General features: G+C 40.2%; 1 protein-coding gene across 1 annotated transcript in view; it reads right to left on the reverse strand.

Annotated features, from left to right (window-relative positions):
• Nucleotides 1–22,292, reverse strand: part of DCHS2 (dachsous cadherin-related 2) — a 283,498-nt gene that overhangs the window by 118,336 nt on the left and 142,870 nt on the right. The window contains 1 exon segment of the mRNA XM_029235496.1: nt 12,408–12,639. Coding sequence (XP_029091329.1) covers nt 12,408–12,639 — 232 coding nt within the window.

Raw genomic sequence — 22,292 nt, forward strand, 5'->3', positions numbered from 1 at the left:
AAAGTTAGGGTAGCAGTGGATAAGGGCAGATAACTCAGATAAGAAAGAATAAAGTATGAATAAATATGATAATGCTCAAACTCATTAAAAATAACAAATGCAAAATAAAAATAATTACCTCTTGTTTTCACCTGTAATGTTTGCTAAAACTTTTAAGTTATATTATGTAGGGTTAATAAAGGGTGTGGTATGGATGTACACTGTCCAAAAGGCACTTTTGGCAATATTTATCTAACAGTAACTGTTCATGTTCAAAACCTAGAAATCTACCCTCAGATCACCTTTGAGAAGGCACAGTGAGGGTGGTGCTTACCACCCAAGGGGGACTGCAAGACCAGTGTGGCTGATGGTGGTACTTCTGAGGGGAATGATTCTCATATACAGGAAAATGAGAAGCTGATAATTAGATACATCAGTGACGTTTCTGAATAAAGAGAGACAAAGATAAAATCTTATAGCAGCAACAAGAGAAGAAAAACTGAGAACATATAAAGGAACAATTCTTTGACAACAGACTTCTCAATGGCAACAACAGAGGTCAGAAGTTAATGAAGTAATATTGTGAAAGTTACAGAAGAAAACAACTGCCTACCTAGAATTTTCTACTCAGATAAGCTATTTTTTTTAATGTATTTATTTATTTTTGGCCGCACTGGGTCTTTGTTGCTGGACACGGGCTTTCTCTAGTTGCAGTGAGCGGGGATTACTCTTCATTGCGGTGTGTGAGCTTCTCATTATGGTGTCTTCTTTTGTTGCAGAGCACGGGCTCTAGCTGCGCGAGCTCTGTAGTTGTGGCGCACGGGCTTAGTTGCTCCGCGGCATGTGGGATCTTCCCGGACTATGGCTCGAAACTGTGTCACCTGCACTGGTGGCTCTTAACCACTGAGCCACCAGGGAAGCCCCAGGTAAACTATTTTACAGGAGGAACGTTGGATCAGTCAGTGTTCTCCAGAGAAGCAAAAACGAATAGTTGCAATAGATAGATAGAGACAGAGACAGAGATGGGGGGAGAGAAGATAGACAGGGAAAGAGGGGGAGAGAGATAAGGAAAGAGAGAGGGAGAGACAGGGAAAGAGAGAAGAGAGAGAGACATTTATTTTGAGGAATTGGCTCATGTGGGGGTCGGTCAGTCTGGAATTTGTAGGGCTGGCTGGAAGGCTAGAAATTTCTACAGGAGTCAATGTCACAGTCTTGAGTTGGAAAGCAGTCTAGAGGTAGAATTACTTCTTCCTGGGAGGACATCAGTCTTTTCTCTTAAGACCTTCAACTGATCAGAGAAGGCCCACTCACATTATGGAAGATTATTTGCTTTGCCCAAATACTACTGAGTTACATGTTAATCATATCTAAAAAACACCTTTACAGCAATATCTAGACTGGTGTTTGACCAAAAATTAGGTACCATAGCCTTTACAGCAACACCTTTACAGCAATATCTAGACTGGTGTTTGACCAAAAATTAGGTACCATAGTCTAGCCAAGTTGACACATAAAATTAACTATCACAAGCATAAAATAAGACCAAGACAGTTAGATAATTTACTTCTTACAAACTATCACTGAAAGAATTACTAAAGGGAACAATTGTTTTCTGATACTAAATACAATGACCAACCCTCCCCTTGAAAGCAAGTGCTGCAAAAAAATAAAAATATAACCTCTTAAATACATTTTAAAAATTGACAGTAAAGAAGTTAAAAAATTAAGTGATGTCAGGAACCCAGAGCATATGCAGCATACTGAATTTAGCTTTGGCCTTCAGTGTATTTACCAAACCCTAGTGTACTTGAACTTTTCTTCTAATGATCTTGTGGAACTCTGGGGGCAGAAGACAAGACCAGGGCCCTTGGGGATGGGAGCAGGTTGGAGAGGGAGAGTCTTGCAGGACTTCCACCAATAAAATTAGATCCACAAAACTTTCAGTGTAAGAGGGAGCTAGAAATAAAACCCTGCCTCCCCAGTGAAAATTTATGACTTGAAACCTGGTGCAGAACAGAGGGGTAAAAATTTCCTTTGAGAATTCTTAAACATAAGCCAAACTTCACACTAGTTTGTAGCCTATATTCACAGTACAGGATGATGTGAAATTTCTTTTTACCTATTTTGATTTATTTTGTATGGCCACCTGTTCTTCTCCTGCCCTTACGTGAAAATTCAGGAAGCTCCTACCACCTCCACAATCACTAGCAACCAATTAAAGTTATTTCTGTGACCTTAAGTCACAAAACAGTTTCAATTTAATAACTAGAATATAAATGTCTTTAGAAGAATCAAAGTGTAAACTTGAGTTAAAGTTCAGGTGGGGAAAAGAATCTGAAAAAGAATGAATATATGTATGTATGACTGAATCACTATGCTGTACACCTGAAACTAACACATGATTGTAAAGCAACTCTACTCCAATAAAATTAAAAATAAATAAATAAATAGGTATAATTTAAGGCAAAAAATATATATAAATAAAGGTCAGGTGGAGCACATGCTGTAGGTCAGATGTCGCTGGCTGCTTCTCTCTCTCTTCCTCATATTGCTAATATGAGTTTCTGAACCATCTCGGTGCACCTGGGGGGAAAGGAGGGGATGGGAGAGGAGTGGGAACATTCTCACTGGACAGGCACCATTGCAGTGATGTAGCGTCAGTGCTCTTCCGCCTGGGCAGCTGTTTAGAAACCACTTTCTATCACTAGCGTTTTTGTGGCTTTTTTGGAGAAACCTTCCATCTTCTAATCTGAGGCAACCTTAACAGACGTAACCATATCCCTCTTCAGACTGTTCACTTACTGCTTCCTTGCCTCCTGAAAAGCGAACAACGCTCACACCTCTCCCTCTGGCCTTAGTGGGCAGGACCTAAAACAGCTCCACACCAGCTGTCTCCACCCCAGAGGACCACGGGCCCCACAAACTCCAGGAACGGCTTATCTTCACCCTAGAAACCCCTCCTTTCTTCCACCGTCCATCATTCCTGCTCTAGATTTTTCAGGTGAGAGACAAACTTGAGTCTGTTAGCCCCAAACCGCAGGGGTTAATACTCAGTTCTCTGACTGGTGAAGTGCAGGCACCCCACCTGGGGGTAACCCACAAATCCACAGCAGCTCTCTCCAAATTATCAACCCTTTTATCTCCAATTTAGAAACCTTTATACTTCTGACAAGCTGGGTAAAGTTCAGTAGAAAAATCAAACTGCTTTTCAGTTCCCTCCTTTGTAAATAATCCTGCACAGGATCCCTCTGGTATATATCTTAGTAACTCAGCCCTAACTTCCATTTTCATTTCTTGTTACAAATGCTTACTAATCTCCCTCTCCACATCTTCATTTATATTCTTCACTTCTCCTGAATCACTATCGTTCTTCCCCCACTTGCATATCCAAATCTGAGCCCTCCTGTGAGGTTCAGCTCAAGTTCCCCGACTACTCTAGATTCTCCCAAGTTCTCTTCTGAAGGTCTGCTCTCCCTGTGGTCCTCATGCCATCAATACGTGGAGTTTACTCTTAGAATTTCTGTTTCAGGGAAGACAAATGCAAAGTCACCTTAATGAGACATGAGACAGTGGGAGTCTATGGCTTACACACTTGATTGTATCTGAAATGTATCTTTTAAATGTTCTAACCCAGAGGGTTGATGACGAGTCCAGAAAAAGTAGGTAAAAGAGAGGTAAATGTTAGGCACACAAATTCAGGCCCAGGCTGTACAAGAGAAGTGGGAACAGCCTTCAGGTACTTCCCTCCCAGCGAACGGCAGAGTAACGCAGAACGCTGTGAGTCAGCAGGCCTTCACAGTTCTGTTCTACTGGCAAGAGCATCTTTATTACGGAGAAGATCCATCCGGTTATTTTAATCTGGTACCACTAAACATTAACATTATCTCATTCCCTTCTTTAAAAATCTGATTTGGCTTTCTCCATAGTGTGCCTGAGCGGAGAAGGCAAGCTGGACACGAAGCCTTAAGAATTCAGTTCCTGTGACAGTTACGTTTTTTCCCTATAACCTGGTAACTGGCATTCAGTTTGATACATCAAAAGAAAGAGCTTGCTTAATGTAAGTCTGAAGATAAAATACTTTAAGTATAGAATGCCATCTGTTGAAGATTCTTAGGAGCCAGACAGCTGGGCTTCTTTTGGTCAAATAACTACACTACAGTGTGTGGTCATATTCTCAATACTTGACCTTCGGAATGTAATTATTGAGTCTGGCCTTCTATATTTTTTTTTCCTATATTTCCACATATGTTTCCATAGTTTTCTGTACTCTGGTCTGGACTGAGTATCTATTTCTTTTCCAGTATTAAACTTTAAAAATTATTGTAATTTCATAATATGATTTTTTAATTTATTTATTATTGAGATATAATTGACTAATACTATTGTATTAGTTTTAGATGTACAACATGATAATTTGATATATGTATGTATTGTGAACTGATTACGAGAATAAATTTAGTTAACATCCATCACCACACATATTTATAAATTTTTTCCTTGTGATGAGAACTTTTATGATCTACTCTGTTAGCAACTTTCAAATTTACAGTATAATATTGTTAACTACAGTCACCATGCTGTACATAAATCCCCAGGATTTATTATCTTATAACTGGAAGTTTGTACCTTTTAACCCCCTTTGCCCACGTGACCTGCCCCACTCCATCCCCAGCTCCGGCACCCACCGATCTCTTCTCTGTAAATTATATGCGCTATTATTGTCGATTCAGCTGGACTGCAAACTTTCTCGTGGCAACAGCTCCATCTCATTCTTTCCTTTTTTATATCAACGACCATTTATTGTGTACCATCTACATTCCAGGAAATGTGCTAGTAACTGGAAAGGCGGTAGGGAGCAAAATAGACTGTGTCTGCAGGGCACAGACATTAATCATATAATCAAAAAATATGTAATTATAATATAAAGAGAAGTGCTAGAATATAAACTGGGACCTGATTTAACGTGCTTGGGGAGGGAATCGTCAGAAAACACCTCCATGAGAAAAGTGACCTGTAACCTGAGCTCTGAAGGATGAGTTAGGCCATTACCTAGGTGAATATGTGAGTGTGGGAAGAGAAGAGGATAGAGAGCCATCAAATGTTCTGTGCAGAAGGGAAAATGCATGACGTGCCTATGGAGGGAAACATGGTGGGCTCAGGGAAAGGAGGAGAAGGAGGAAGAAAGAGGAGGAGGAAGAGAAGGGGAAGAAATAGTTGGTGTAAAGAATGAGCACAGGGCTTCCCTGGTGGCGCAGTGGCTGAGAGTCCGCCTGCCAATGCAGGGGACGCGGGTTCGTGCCCCGGTCCGGGAAGATCCCACATGCTGCGGAGCGGCTGCGCCCGTGAGCCATGGCCGCTGAGCCTGCGCGTCCGGAGCCTGTGCTCCGCAACGGGAGAGGCTGCAGCAGTGAGAGGCCCACGTACCGAAAAAAAAAAAAGAATGAGAACAAAGATTAAAGAGAATTACTGGAGCTCGGGCCACAGGGGAAAGGAGGGCAGGTCATGAAGAGCCTGGGAGACCATAACAAGGATTTGGTCTCCGGCCAAAGAGCCATGGAAAGTCATCGAAAGATTTTAGGCAAGCAGGTGAGATAACCAAATCTGTCTTTCTATAGTTGAACAAGTTCCATCTCATGCCTATATGTATGAATTTTACTAGGCTTCTTCTGAGCCAAGGACTACTTTTTTGGCTTGCAAAGCCAACTTTGTGCAGTGGAACAGTTTCTACTAGAGACCAGTAAGAAGCTAGTAAGTTTCTTTGAATGAACAGTCACCACTTAGAAGAGGAGAGTATTAAGATTAAGTGTGCCCTTCTATATGTGGAATATTTCAAAACATTCACTTCTAAAAACATTCAAGTATAAAGGGGAGCTAGAAAACTCACTTACTTGAATTCAACATTAGTAAATAGACTAAGCTGTCTATTAAATGCTGATGGGCCAGAAAATGTAGCTGTAAAAATATATATATATTACATATTATATATATATAAAATAAATAATAAAACAGTAAGTAAAATCAATAGCTCTCTTTACCTGTATATTAGCCAGCTTAAGACTTATGACATTATATTTTAAGACTTTAAAGTACAGTGATTATTTGGCTCTCATTTTTTTCATGACACTTGCAAATTATCATTAACCACCAGTTCAGGGGATCAATTTTAACTTTAAAAAATAGATGTTGATTCACTTACAGAGCACTACTTATTTTAAATTTTAGTTACTGTAGTGCTTAGAGTTATACATACTAATTATAATGTGCAATAGTATTTGTCTATGCTATTTATCTTGTCACTTATTTAAATAGAGGAAATTGCTGGGATGAATTATTTTAATTGATAGACTAATAAAAGAACTTAAAGACAAAGGTCTCTTAAATCTGATATACAAATAAAAGCATGTTCTTCAACTAATTAAGCAATAATTTTAGAATCAAGCTTCCTAGAAAAGATGGGATACTCTTCACCAAAGTAGTACTTCGTAGTTAGAAAATAACCTATAGGTCATTACTAAAAGTGAAAGCTATGGGATAGTTAAGAACAAAAATAAGGGACTTCCCTGGTGGTGCAGTGGTTAAGAATCCACGTGCCAATTCAGGGGACACGGGTTCGATCCTTGGTCTGGGAAGATCCCACGTGCTGTGGAGCAACTAAGCCCATGCGCCACAACTACCTACTGAACCTGCGCTCTAGAGCCCTCGAGCCACAACTACTGAGCCTGCGTGCTACAACTACTGAAGCCCGCATGCCTAGAGCCCGTGTTCCTCAACAAGAGAAGCCACCACAATGAGAAGCCCGCGCACCACAATGAAGAGTAGCCCATGCTTGCTGCAACTAGAGAAAGCCTGAGCACAGCAACAAAGACCCAACACAACCCAAAAAAATTTTTTTTTAAAAAGAACAAAAATAAGCACAAAATCATGACCTTCACCAAACATGGAGTCTGTAATTTTCTCAAAAACAGAGACAGACCAAAAACTATGGGATATCAATATCAATTTCTTATTGATTATTGATATTTATGGTGTCCTTCCTATATTCCTTTTGCGAGAATATAGAAGCTTATTCACCAAATAGATGATATTGTACTCTTTATTTTCCACACAAATCTGGGTAACTAAGCTGCATTGGCTGAAAGGAGTAGGATGAATATTTTGAACTTGTCTATCTCATACTGACAACTAAAACAGTTCTTAAGAAAAATGTACCTATTTTGGAAGATTCCACTGAATTCTATTTATTCAACTGAAAAGAGTAAATAAATCAACAGAATAATTATTATCTCAAATAGGCTTATATAGGAAGTCACAATGAGAGATCATTTCTATCTTATTTAGTTGAATCAATGGAACTTACATTTATCTTAGCTTTGTCTTTAGTTTTTTTTTTTAAAACCATAATCATGGGAAGTTTTTTTTATATATAAATTTATTTATTATTTAGTTTTGGCTGTGTTGGGTTTTTGTTGCTGCGCATGGGCTTTCTCTAGTTGCAGCAAGATGGGGCCACTCTTTGTTGTGGTGTGAGGGCTTCTCATCGCGGTGGTTTCTCTTGTGGAGCACGGGCTCTAGGCACATGGGCTTTAGTAGTTGCGGCACATGGGCTCAGTAGTTGTGGCACGTGGGCTCAGTGGTTGTGGCAAACGGGCTTAGCTGCTCCTCGGCATGTGGGATCTTCCCTGACCAGGGCTCGAACCTGTGTCCCCTGCATTGGCAGGCAGATTCTTAACCATTGTGCCACCAGGGAAGTCCCATGGAAAGAGCTTTGAAATGGAAATTCAAGAAGTAAAAGTGTCAGGAGTACTACTAACTCCTTGAGCAAATCACTAAGTCTCTTAGGGTTTTCAGTCTCTTAATTTACGATGGGCATAAAAACATCTGCCTTGCTTATGTCATACGTTGATGTAAGGCTCAAATAGGCAATATATGGAAAAGATGTCAAAAAGTATTGTCTGAGATGGAACAGTATAGGGACAGATCACAGGTCTAAGATGGGGTTCAAGTCCTATTATGCCATTTACCAACTGTGTACTTTTAGGGAAGTCACTAAATCCCTTTCTGCCTCAATTTCTTCCTCCACTAAATGAGGGAGCTGATCTGTAAGGTCCCTTCCATCTCCAAGAGTCTGTGATCTTATACTGGAAAAACTAATGAGAAAACCCTCTAACATGCTTTTGTTTCCCATGAAGGTGACACACACTGATTAGGTGCTCATGATTAATTTTAGTCTCTGTCTTGCAAATGAAAGAAAGTCACTTTTTGGGGGCATGAGCAAGTTCACATCCCATATGAAATAAGGTGTGGTATTAATTTGTTAACTATATATCAGAATGTTCTGAATGTAGGAAAGTGACAATCATGAAGAATTATGAGAATCATTACAAGGTATGAATACTGAGTGTAAAACTAACATTAGAAAAGAATCTGCCCTTGAGATAAAAACAGACTTTGTGCTACATTACTTACAATCCCTGTTAAAATCCACGCACTCTGAACAAACAAGAGATTACAACTAAACACAGAGGCAGGGCTGGTTTAACTCATTCAGTTGCCCTTTTAATTCCTTGTTTTTCCATGGTATTCAACCTGGCTTTTATGTGCACCACAACTAAACCCAGGACAGGCAATAAGCGAGGCAACGAAAGGTCTATTGTCAGATATATGAGAGCAAGCAGGAATTTTTGTCTGTCTTATACACTGATGTATCCCAAACACGGATAGCACTGCTTGGTTCATATCTGTGGAAACAATTAACTTGCTTCCATTTTCTTCCTTTCTTTTCAGGACTTTTGACTTTTCTGTATATCATTAACATTAGATAAATCACAAAAATTGAACCACAGGTAGCCCTAGCAAAAGAGGTAACTGGGCAATAATAAATGACCCACACAAATGCTTGAAACCTGTCACCTTAAAATAATTTGAATTAGAAGTAATGTTTGTTGCAGAGTAAAATTACTAAAAATATAGGACAACACAAAAGCTAAAAATTGCTCCTTTTATTTACTAAAGAGACTACTTCAGACAATGTAAAAAAAATCAACCTGTAGTTCAAAAAATGGGATTAAAAATACATGAAAAAGAGCTATTAATAAATAAGCTTCTTGTGTTTCCTCCTTTTAAAACTCAAAACAGTGTGGTCTGCCTCGTGCCCACATCAAAAGAACCCACTAACTGAGAATAACAGAAACGAAGGCTTAAGTCAATCTCTCTCTCCTGGTGCCGAAACCCGTTATACAAAAATGTTCTTTGAACCAACAACACACTTAGAAAGCCAGAAACAGAACAGGAAGATAAACCCACAAGAGAAAACAACTAGGACATCGCCACACACCCTCCAGTTTTCTCCAAAACATTTTTCTTCCCAGATGAACACAGTAAGTCCAAAAGCTCTATTTTTAATGCACGAGTCTTGGTTGTGGCACAAACAGATCAATGGAAAATCTCGTCTTCATGAACACTTGAGGCTATAACACAAAGTATGTAAGCTTATAAAATAGCATGTCTAATATAGGAAGCCTCAAAATGAAAGCACGAAGGAACCAATGAGAAAATGAATGAATGTCTCTAAGAGAGAATTTTAGAGTATTTCAAGAAGTGATAATGTATAAATTGGCTATCAATTCTCAATCTTCTCCTCTACTATATAACTATGTACAACTATATGCATGTGTGTGTGTGTGTGTGTATTTAGTTTGTATACTTGTATACCTAGAAAAGAGCTGGCACAGTTACACTGGAGAGAGAATTTGGGAGAATTCTGGGGAAAGTGGGGGTAGGCCCTAGTGTCCCCGCCATGCTGCGATAGGGAAAGAGGATTTTAAATGAAGGTTTGCTCTGTGTTATCAATGATACTGCCTTGCAATTTCTTAAGAGGATGCAATAAGGATTTAAATCACTTTCCAATTATTTCTAAAGGTCATTTATTCATTTATTCCACATATATTTATTGACAGAGGCAATTTCTTGAGACTATGTTTACACTGACAGGCTCTGTAGACACAGGCCTTTATAGTGAAAGCAAGAAAGCCCAGCCTTTTATAGGTTCAACAAAGACACAGATCCAGAAGAGGAAAACCATATTTCAATACAGCTCCTTGTTCTATTCTTTGAGAACATCAACAGTTAAACTGACTTTTATGGCATGGCCTAGAGGCCTAACTATTATGTACAAAATCGAAAATGTGTCCATAGTTGTAGTCAACCAACAGATGAACAACTCAACTGTTCAAATTGGAGACTACCTGTTCACTAGGCAACTTTTTCCCATAGTTAATCATGATACTGTTTCATTCTCTTCTAAAGGTTAAAGTAAAGCATTACCAGCTCTTATGACTTTCTCATGAGTTGTGATTAGGTGCAACCACATTCTCAGCACTGTAAGACTGAGAATGTTTTCACCCTAAATGCAGCAACATCGAAATTGCCAACAATAATAACCCAAGGTTACTTCCATTATGAAGTTGGTCTTTGCTTTAAAAAAAATACCATACTTCCCTAGATAATAACCTACTTAAAGTGTTCTCCCTGATTAACAATGGCATTTGTCTAATGCCCGTGCCAGGAGTGGAAGCCTGTGGCTGACTGAAGCCAGCACAGCAACAGAAATATCTCCTAAAAACACAATACAGTATAGCTCATTCTTCAAGATCATCCAGGGGAAACTTGAGGATGAGTGTATTGATGTCTTTTAAAAACAATCTGCTAAATGCTTTTAGATCCTGTGCCCTGATTACTGGCTGACCTATATATTTTTGGCAATGCTAGTGCCCTGGAGGGCCTGACCATTTAAATAGCTAAGGTCCTCAGTTTAGATGAATTTTGAAAAAGCCAAGATAAGTAGACTAATTTCCTAAAAATGTATTTTCTTCTGATCTTTGAAGTGTTAAAAGGGCCACACATCAGTGGATTATTTTGACCAAGGAAAGTTTTGCCTTGTAAAGGCTGCCATTGTAAACGACTAATCCCCCAGCCAGTCATACATGCCAGGTGAAGTACACTTACCAGGTAATAAGCAATGACTCTTTACCTAATGGGGCTCGTTGAGAGGGCAAACTAACTCGGTAGGTCGGATTCCCTGTGTAAATTATTGTTTGTTGCTAATGAACGTTGTCATTGCAAAGGATGTTGTACAGATCCAAAGAGACAACGTACAGAACTGCCTAGTGTAGCACCTGACACCATCATCATCACAACAGAAACACATTCCAACCATGCTCAGAGCAGGTGTTTTAAGAAGAAATATAATCTTGAGGAGATCTCTGCCCTCTCATTCTCAATGAAGCACTATTCACAATTACCAGGTTGCGGAAAAAACCTAAATGTCTATCAACAGATGGATGTAAAAAGAAGATGTGGCATATACCTACAATGGAACATTATTCAGCCTTGACAAAAAGAAGGACTTTCTGCAACACAGGACAATATGGATGAACCTGGAGGACATGATGTTAAGTGAACTAAGCCGGCCACAGAAGGACAGACACTACATATTTCATTCATATGAAAGATCTAAAATAGGCAAGTTCATCAGATCCAAGAGTTGAAAGCTGGTTGCCAGGGGCCAGCGAGGAGGGAGAAATGGCAAGTTGTTAGTCAATGAGCATAAAGTTTCAGTGAAGCAAGATGAATAATAAACCCTAGATCTGCTGTACAACATTGTACCTCTTGTCACCGATAATGTACTCTACACTGAAATATGTGTCAAAGGGCAGATCTCAGGTTAAATGTTCTTACTACAATAAATAAAATAAAATATTTTGTAAAAGTAAAAAAGCAAAAGGAAAAAATTTTTTTCTTTTTCTTTGCAGCCTCATTTTTGGGCAAAATATCTGTAATATCTCCATAGGATTATAATGTAATATTATACACTTGAAATTTTATAACCAAATGTTGGTTATAAAATACCAAATATTGTAACCAAATATTGTAACCAAGTATTTCAAACTTTTTTTTTGTTAACAACAAACTAATAGGAAGAGGAAGTAACCTCTTAAATATTGATTATTTCTGAAAGATTGTTTGCCTGTTGGACTTTTTTGGCAGATACACAATTACCATATTAGAGAACTAAAAGGAGATTTAGGTATCATTTCAAAAACAAGGAAACTAAGACCCAAAGAGATTAAGGGAATGCCAGACCTAGTACCAGAAAGGGATTTCTTTGGACGTCCGTACAATGCTCTTTACACTAGTAGGGTGTATTTGTATGTTGAAATGATGACTGAGGCCAATGAAGGTCATAAAACCAAGAGGAGGCAAAGCTGGGAATCAGATCCAGTCCTAACCTACAAAGCCCGGCTCTTTTCAGCATGCCTTGCTGCCTTATGGAAGGTGAAGTGAGTCCTGCAACACCCCTGCCAAGGAAAAACCAATTCAGCTAATTTTCTGGCTCTTATGCAGAAGCTGTTGATTCCAAGCTCACATACCTGTGGTGGAGTCGATGGTGAAAAGGAATGACAGGTCTCCGAGGACAAGCTCATAAGCCACTGTTCCATACATCCCGGAATCCCTGTCTGAGGCAAGAACATTGATGATCTCAGTGCCTGGCTGGGTCTGGCCGCTAATGCTCGTCACATAGGTTGACGGGTTAAACACGGGTTCATTATCATTCACATCCTCCAGTTCCACACGAACAAAAGCTTGGGCGCTGAGTCCACCCTGTTGGATGGATGAGAAGTGGTTACAAATGGGTCTCACCTGAACACTGGGATGCAGAATAACTAAGAAGGATCCTAGAATAGACTTTTGAAACAACAAATTTTATATATATATATATATATATTCACTTTAAATATATATTCATTTTACTTTTAACCTTGAGCTATGAGTTCATGGTATCTATACTCCAATGCTGATTCTTAAATAGGAATGAGATTACCACTTAAAGCTCCTAAGAGGCAATAATTTCAGAGTGGAGGCCAAAGATATTCAAGGAAAGTTTCCCTGATTTCCAAAGAGTGAAAAAAAAGAACCACTTTCATCCCACAAATAATCTTTAACTGCTAAGGAGAAAGGGTAAGGGAGTATTGGAGGGGAGTGCAAGAAAAGACTGACCCATATGAGGGAGCTAGACTTCAGTTATTTGGAGGAAAATTGTAACAGAGGAAAGAGCAAGTGCAAAGGCCCTGAGACAGGAGTGCAGTACATCCCAGGCCTGTTCAGGGAACAGCAAGGAAACCAGTAGGGTGATATCAAACGGGCAGGGACAGTTCACAGAGGGCTCTGTGGGCCTTTGAGGGGACCGTGGCTCTGACCCATTTGAGGGCTTTGAGCAGAGGAGTAGTTTGATTGCCCTGAAGGGCAGCAAGGTTGGAAGGAGGGAGACCTTCTTCCCTCCTTAAACCCTCCTTGAACCCTCCTCCTCCTGGAGGAGCCAGGAGATCTGGATCTGACATCTGGTCCTGCTGGCCTCTGGGACCACAGCTAGGAAGCCAGAAAATCATCAAGTCCAGAGCAGAAGGTAGCAGTGAAAGTACTTTTCCTACAGACTTGGGACCAGATTTGTTTTGGGGTTCTTAATTTTCCATGTATTAGATAAGAAATATAGTGTATAAAACAGTGAGAAGTGGATCCCATACTGGCTTTTTGTGTGCGTTTCCTCCATCTAAAAATAAGGAGAGGAGAGAGAGCACAACAGAAGAAGATAATCCTCTGCAAGTTTTACTTTTCTAAAGTAAAGCATATGTTCCTACTTAAAGCACCATTTTCTATTACTGTCTGGTACACTTTGATACTTTCATCTTGGACAAAAATCCTTGGTAAGTCACAACAGCCTGAGTTTTCTCACTTACTTATACTCCCTCCCTCTCTCTCTCTCTGTCTCCCCACATTCCCCCTCCCCAACTGTGGCAGGATGCACTGAGCAAAGAGGAAACCCAAAGGCAGTGAAGAAGAAGATTTGGCACAGGACAAAGAGAGCACGCTGCTGTGGGCTCTGGAGGGAGCACGAGCTGAGGGTGATGAAGGGCAAGAGAGAGAGCATCATTTCATATTGTTTGGGATGAAGTTAACCACGAATCCAGAAATGCCTCTCATGTGCTGAGGGCCCATGTACCCGAGACACTGGGGACTAAAACAGAATTGAGAAAGACTAAAAAATAGTGTGATTTTCCATGTTCTAAGCTGAATAAAGTGCCAGGCCTATGCCAGTTCTAAATTAACACAGTAAAAATAAAAACAGTGGCAGTTCCATCCAGTCTGTATCCTTAAAATGCAGACTGGCGCTGTGTCTTTAGTAAAGCTAAGTAACCTGTGGATCCTCAGGTGGAGTGGAGCGGAGCGAGGGGGCTGCAAGCTGACTCCTAGCAGACAGGAAAGGCTGTGCCTGCTGATTCTCCAAAATTGATTCCTTCTCAGTTTTGCTTTCCTTTTATCCTTACTTTCCTCTTTCTTTTAAATTTCTCCACAAGTTCAAGAAGTCATTTAGGTTTGGGGTGCGGGGGGCGGGGGTGCTGAGAAAGCAGGTAAGAGAAGAAATGAGAGAGTGGGGAACATGTGAAGAAATGAAGATCACTCCACCTTAAGACCTTTAAGAACAAAGATGTTCATTCCTGGGCTATCCATGAAGACCCTCAATCAGTCCATGTCACCAAAAACAAGCAAAATATTAAATGGACAAAGTGAAGAGCTTGTTGTCACAGATTAGTGAATCTTTTTGCAGGAACAGTATTATACATAGATTCAGTCTTCCTTTTTATGAATCCAATTTTTATCTGTTAAATGTATCAATGAGGGCACTTTCCTCTTATAATAACCATTTGTGAATGAATGTTAAGTGTGCTTCACGTGTATTTTCACCTTCAATTGTTATAATCTCCCTTTCTAAAGATTTTTATGGTTTCCCCACTTTTACAACTAGAAAACCAAAGCACAGAGAGCCTATGTGACTTGTCCAAAGTGAGACTATAAATAGCAGATCTGCAACTGGAACAGAGATTAATCTGTCCCCAAAGCCCCTGTGACTTCTTTTAAATTAGATCTTTAAATTATTGCTATGGTATAAATTCTACCTTTCACGAAGGACTTGTTTAAAGACTATGCTATGGGCAATGCCAACCATGGACTCCATCTCAGATTAAGTCCTGCTTACAAAGGACTTAACATTTATGAGACAAACACTATACAACGGGGTTTGTGGCACAGAGGGACAATCTGGAGCCAGGAGGTCTGGATCTGACATCTGGTCCTGCTGGCCTCTGGGACCACAGTCTCGAGAACGTCAGGGAGTCTGAGGTTGAGCTGCCTCTTCTGTAAAGCGGGCCGCCTATTCACCTTGCAGGCCTGCTGTTGGAAGCAGTGATATAATATGTATGAAAGGATTTATTATGGCTAATCACCATCAATTATAAGATTTTACAGCCTCCTTATCCTAAATACTTGGGACCAGATAGATTTGTCTTGGAATCCTGAATTTTTTAAGTTCTATAAAAGAAATATAGTGGCTATACCTAATGAGGTCTGGAGTGGCAGCCCTTAATCACTTAATATTCTGTAGCAAAATGGATGAATAGACACATTTAGAGGGATTAAAAAAAAAACATGAATAGTCTCATGTTGGTTCAAGTCAGATTTCTCACCAAATGAGTTTTCAAAACTCTCCATCTTGAGAGCTTTCAGAACTACACATAAAAGATTGTGGATCTTTATTACTCAGATGCAGATGTGCTGTGAGTATTGAATGGAGGGAAGCCTCAGGGCTGAAGGGATCCTTGAGATGGGTCCTCACAAACAAATAGGCTTTTAGAGCTCCAGCGGGTGTGCAGGTCTGAGTCTGGAGGAGCCCATTTTAATCGGGAGATGTGGGCCCTGAGGCATGGCTGCCGTCTGGGGACTGAGGAGGACCTGGTACAGTCCCTCCCAGTGAGTTTCTAGGGCAGTCTTTGTTATAGTGATTCCAAATCAGAAGAGTAGGAGAAAATTGGAAGTGTGGTTTGGAGAGTCACAGCCAGATATTTGGAAACTAGAAAAATTCAGGATCCAGTCCCATTTATAGGTAGATAACAAAACCTCAAAGACAATGAACAGGACTAGAATCTGAGTGCTTCAGCTACAGCCAATCCAATCATTTCCTTGCTTTGCTTCTGCATCTTATTTATAAAAATCCTTCCCCTGCTCCTGTCCATGGGGCACTCCTAACTACTTCTGGTTGAATGCGGCCTCATTTGAATCAATTTTTGCTCAAATAAATTCTTAAAAATTAAAAAAAAATAGGATTTAAAAAACAGATATTTCAGGTAAAAATAACATCCTAGAAAACATAAAGATATTTTTAAAAAAGTCTCTGTCATGTTGTAGGAGAGGTAAGCACACTGGCATGGCTTGGAGGGAGAAGTAGAGGGTGGGAAAAATCTAAAGAAAAGCCTTGATGGTCAGATTCATGGAGCTTCATCTAAATGCTAAGGAGGATAGACTTTGTTCTGCACACCTGTAGACTCTCTCAGTAAAAAGTGTGGCGTGTACACCCTGAATACCTATATATTTACTAATAAATTATAGATTCATTTACTATGCTAAATATTACATATATTAAAAATACCACAAAAGTTTTAAAAGGATGAAATTCTAAGTTGTAATGTTTTCCTCCTAAACCCCCACTTGGGACACTATTGCTGTCATGAATGAAGGGACATGATCAAATCTAAGTTTTAGAAAAAGATACCTGAGGTAGCAAAAAAGGGTGCATCATAAAAATAAACAAATAAAGAGGTTCCTTAGTCAAAAAGGAAACGGTGGATTAACCAAGTCAAATGGGTTCTCGGCCTCAGGACTTGTCACAGAACCTTCCCGAGGCACATCACATTTCTATCAGGTGGGGTGATTTCTGAGCTGTTTTCCACTCTTATTTATCACAGAACCCTCAGTGGAAGGAACATCTCAGGAGGCAAGTATCCCACAGAGCACAGTGTGATGAAAGCTAATCTAAGCTTTCTCTGTTCCATCAAGTGTTCACTTCCCAATCCTCTGAAACTAAACTTCTGTCCAGCTCCTCAAGACCGTCCTGATCATGCAACCTCTGAGAGACCCTGACCAGAACCACCCAGCAAGCTGCTTCCAGGTTCCTGGCCCTTAGAACTGCATGAGATATTAAATGCATATTATTTTAAGCTGCTAAATGTGGGAATAATTTGTTACACAGCAATAGGTAACTAATACACCTCATAAATTCTTTATATGAATATTTCTTAACTTTGTCTTATCCTTTCTCTTTCCACCAATAAGTTGTGGTTCACTTTGATATAATTTTAATCATTTAGGTTTTAAAATTATGGTAAGAGACTCTTAACCAATCTACCTGAATCCCAATCCTCTCAAGAAGTGCTGTGAAAGTTAGAAGTATTGGGGGAAATCACCAGACTTGAAAGCATACAATATTGAAGGCAGGAGGGTTGTCTAGGACCAACACTGGATATGGAAAAATATCTGTTGTTTTGTCTATTTTGGCCATTGTCTGCTTCCCATGCTCTCTGTTTTTGCCTCTGGGACTCCTGAATAGAATATTAATATCTATCCTTCACGTTTCTTAGCTTTTTCTGGGCTGTGCTTTCTTTTGCCAATGCATTCAAGTCTATAGTTCATAATTCAACAAGCAAACGTGAAGGGAACTGAGGGTCCAGTTTGTTAAGGAAAAAAAATCAGCGAACCGTGGTGTCACCAAAGCCAAGAGAAGCAGTGTCCAAAGAACAATTTCAAGTTGCTTGAGAAGCCGAATAAAATGAAAATAAAGAAAGAACCCCAGGATGTGTCACAATATAAATCATGTTACTAAAAGCAGTTTTACTAGAGAGGTGGGATGGGAAGAATGGATCAAAGAAAGACTGAAAAATGAGGAAACAGAGACAACCATTTTAAGTAGATTTGCAGTGAAAGATAGAAGAGGAAGAAAACAGTTTTCTCAAAAGGTACCTGCAATCAAAAGGAGGTTTTTTTTCAAAAGATGGACACTACTATTATTTTTTTAACATCTTTATTGGAGTATAATTGCTTTACAATTGTGTGTTAGTTTCTGCTGTATAACAAAGTGAATCAGCTATACATATACATATATCCCCATATCTCCTCCCTCTTGCGTCTCCCTCCCACCCTCCCTATCCCACCCCTCTAGGGGGACATAAAGCACCAAGCTGATCTCCCTGTGCTATGCGGCTGCTTCCCACTAGCTATCTATTTTACATTTGGTAGTGTATATATACGTCCATGCCACTCTCTCACTTTGTTCCAGCTTACCCTTCCCCCTCCCCAGGACACTAGTATTATGCCCTGTAGGCTTACGGGAGATATTCAATTGAATTTGACAAAATCATTACAGAAGTGAGATCCTTAAGAAGGCTGGAATGGGGGGAGCCTGAACAGCAGAGGGATTTGCTTTCAACGCAAACAGGGACATCTCTTCTCTACTAACAGGAAAGAGGGCAAAGGATGTGAGCCAATAGCTGGCAGGAAGATAAGGACTTCTCTCTCAAGCAGGTATATTATTTTTCTCCAGGCACATTCAGCTGCTTAGGCAAGTAGAGAAAAGGCAGAGTCGGGTTTAGATAGGGCTGGGGTTTTATCTGGAAAGTTCTGTGGAGCAATGGAACTAAAGGGAGTTTGCAGCTGAATGACTTTAAAGATGGGTCAGTAAATTAGTGGTCTTAACAGGAGATCACTCTATGGGAGTGGAGGTGCTATGTAAGTGGAGAGAAAGATGAGAATGCTTATCAGAATACAGCATGCGGGACATCAAGATTTCAGAGGTTGGAAACAAGAAAGACAAGGAATTGAGAGGCTCAGTGTGTTGGGTGGTCCAAAAAATGGACAGTGAAGTTTCCAGGAGGGAACAGTAATGGAGAGGAAGACTGAGTAAGATGTAAAGGTCCTTGGTGACAACAAGGTTTAGAATATGACAGCAGCAACAAAGATCGTCCATGGTGTGGTCCGACAATATGAACTTCAAAAGGAGTTGGTCCTGGAGAAAGGAGTAAAAATGATTTGGATGCTGCAGTGGGCAACAGGAGGGCACCCACCTCAGCACCTCACTCCCGGCTTGTGATTAGTGGAATATGGAATGCTGTGCGAGAGAGCAAAGAGGAATCGGTATCCTCAGGGGAAGCCTGTTTTGATCAGGGCAAGAAGATGAAGAAGCAGTCAGACACCAGGCTGGGTGTGCAAGAGATTTTGCTAAATGATGGACCAGGAGTTCCTGAGGGTGTGGTAGAAGAGTACGGGAGGGTGGGTAGAAGATTGGTCCAAATTAAAGGATGAACAGAGCAGGATGGGGATGAGGATACAGATGATGGATGGCTGGGAGGCTTAAACTTCTAGAGGTAAGAACGAGGCAAAGTGGCATTTAAGACATCTGGGAATTCATCCTGGTAGTGTATTAAAGAATGGCAGACAAGCATTTCGAGATATGGTTAAGACAATTTAGCTAGAAAATGTGGGCAACTGGGCAATGGTTTATTCCTCAAACTGGGGTAGCAGGGTTGTGACCAATGAAATATAAGATAAGAATAAGCTCTTGAATTCTTTTTGGAAAATGAGATAACATAATCTATTAAAATTAAAATGAGCATGCCCTAAGTTTCAGTTATGTAGAGTAAATAAGTTCCGGAGACCTAATGTACAGCATGATGATTATGGTTAATAAAACTCTACTGTATACTTGAATTTTGCTGAGAGTAGATCTTAAGTGTTCTCACCACTCACTGTGTTTGATGATGGATATGTTAATTATCTTAATTGTGGTAATCATTTCACTATGTGTACATATAATCAAAACAGCATGCTGTACACCTATTTATACAATTTTAATTTATTAATTACACCTCAATAAAGCTGGGGGGAAAGGAAAAAATTAGCCCTTTTACTTAGCAAGTTTGCTTCCAGAGATTTATTTGCATTATATACAAACTCTGCAGCATAACTTCAATAGTCAACATTTATCATGAATATATATAATGGTGTCAATCTACTTTCTATATTGCTAGTCTGAAACAACCCTCCCGTAAGCCTGGAGTGGTGAGATAAGAGTTGAAATAGCTTTATCTCAAACACATATTTCAGCTACAGAGTTCAGGATGTCACAAAAAATAGAGATAGAATGTTAATAAACACACACACCAAAAAGGAAACATTCATTTGCAGAAAATGAATAGTAAAAGGAAATAGGAGTTAGACATAAGCATGGAATAATTCAATTATTGTGAAAAATCACTTGACCTGCAGTGTAATCCAATTATTTATTTTCATCATGTAATTTTAAAGCCTCCTCATGACTTCTATGTATGAGGTAAATAGCAGCAATTGCAGTAGCAAAAATAGACTATTTCAGAAGCAATACAGGTAGAATAGAAGGGATTGAGTTTAAAAAATATTGACAGTCATCACAAGGATAAATAGAGAAGAAGCCCAGAACATCTAGGTATTTTAATAAGAATTCTTCTATTGATAGATAAATATCTCTTAGCAACCAGCAGCAAATGGGTTCTCAGCAATTTTCTTCCAAAGAGCTTTCAGGACATATATTAGAAACAGAAAGGATCAGAGGAAAAACCATAGATTGTCAAGGTAATTTTGTACAGTTAAAGGTCTTTGTCAAGGTGCAGTTCATTGTTTTAATTAAATTCATTATGGCCTAGAATCCAACATCTTGGACCTAAAACGTCTTGCCTGAGTTCATTAATTTTTCAAATTGGAGCTAGATTGCTTCTAGGGGACAGCCTACCAAGTCGCTATCAACCTTGATATCTTCATCTTTACCAATCTTTTTTGATTAGGAACATGTGCTGTGAGTAGATATTGCATTAGAGTAATGATGACAGATGAAGACTTCACCCTGTAGAAATGCACAGTTCATCACAGAAGAAGTTTACAAAGATTATGCTGATAACAGAATACATCCTGAACACTGGATAACACACACACACACACACACACACACACACAAGTTGCTTGCTCTCATACATTCTGACGCAAACACTAGGGACACTGGAGGCAGTTTCAGGTCTGAACAAGGTGAAGATTAGGAAGCTGTTAAAATCCTATGGTTTGGGGGCGGGGAAAGACTCTTCTAAAACTTATCTTTAAAAATGCATCGCCAGGTCTGCCCCCAAGAGGACCTGCCTCCAGGCTGGCTGAGTGTGCCGCTCCCTTCTGGAGCCCCCGCCACCGGGACCCCTCATGATGGGCAAGAAGGAGAAGACAGAAGTTGTCCAAGTGCTGAGGAAGGAGGAGACCCTGAGGCTCTGATAGCCCATTTCTAAATGCTAGATGCTAAAAAAGACTCAGACAATAGAAACACTGTGATTCCCCACTCACCAATGTTGAATGTGTCATTCTCTGCTCATTCTGAGAAAGATGAATTGATCCTATCGCTACACAAACCTCTGGGTCCTGCATTTGGCACCCAAGACCTGGGAGCAAATCAAATCATCAGGAGGTCCTTTAGGTCAAAGCAGGTATCAGATGGTAGCCTGGAAAACACAGCTAATTCTTCTTGGTGGTTTCCACAACAGTACAAGGGATTACCTCCAGGACAATGACACATATGCCTTTAACCTGGGCACATTCACATGGAGTGAGCTGTCACCATGAGGGATGGGGCCACACCCAGGCTGGGCTGCCAAAGATCCGTCACTCCCCAGAGGACCATATTCATCTGTGGAGGCTACTGGAAAAGTTCAACAAAGGTGGACAAACATACCCTGCATTCAAATAAACTCCAACTAAAGTCTGAGGAAGGAAGAAAAGGAAAATGGGTGTGGACTCAGAGTACCCCTTGGGGAACTCACTCCAAGAGCTGGCGTTTAGGCAGGTGTGGTTCTGAATCATCAGACACTGCTCCTTGGGGGTGTCTGTGACGAAGAATGGGAAGAGAGCCTGAAGGGCAATGATTTTGATTAACTGTACTTCTATGACACCTGGGTCAGAGAAGACAAAACTAAGTGAGACCAAAAAAAAGTGAAACCCAAAGGTGATAACAAGCGGGGATGTGGGAAAGCCGGCATCCAGGAGCCCCTGGAGGGGGTTAAAGTGGCAGATGTTGAAGATGGGACCGTGATCACCATTGAACAAGAGCCCTCCACCACAGGCAACAGGAAGGAGGAAGAGGGTTCAGACAAAGCCAGTGGCCTCTGATGGAGCCAAGTCCTCATTCCAAAATCATACTGGTCCAAAAGCACAGGCTGCTCTACGTTTTTGGGGCTTGTTTGAAGCAGGTAACTGCCAGTTCATCCCCAATGACTTGTACTGCCTTGATTTCTACAAGATGGAAGAATGGAAGACTTTGGTGAGATGGATCCAAAAACAAAGAGCATCTGCAGGAGGTAAACTTG

Source organism: Monodon monoceros, unplaced genomic scaffold (assembly GCF_005190385.1).
Source record: "Monodon monoceros isolate NGI ecotype Baffin Bay Population unplaced genomic scaffold, NGI_Narwhal_1 Super_Scaffold_20, whole genome shotgun sequence".
Taxonomy (NCBI): Eukaryota; Metazoa; Chordata; class Mammalia; order Artiodactyla; family Monodontidae; genus Monodon; species Monodon monoceros.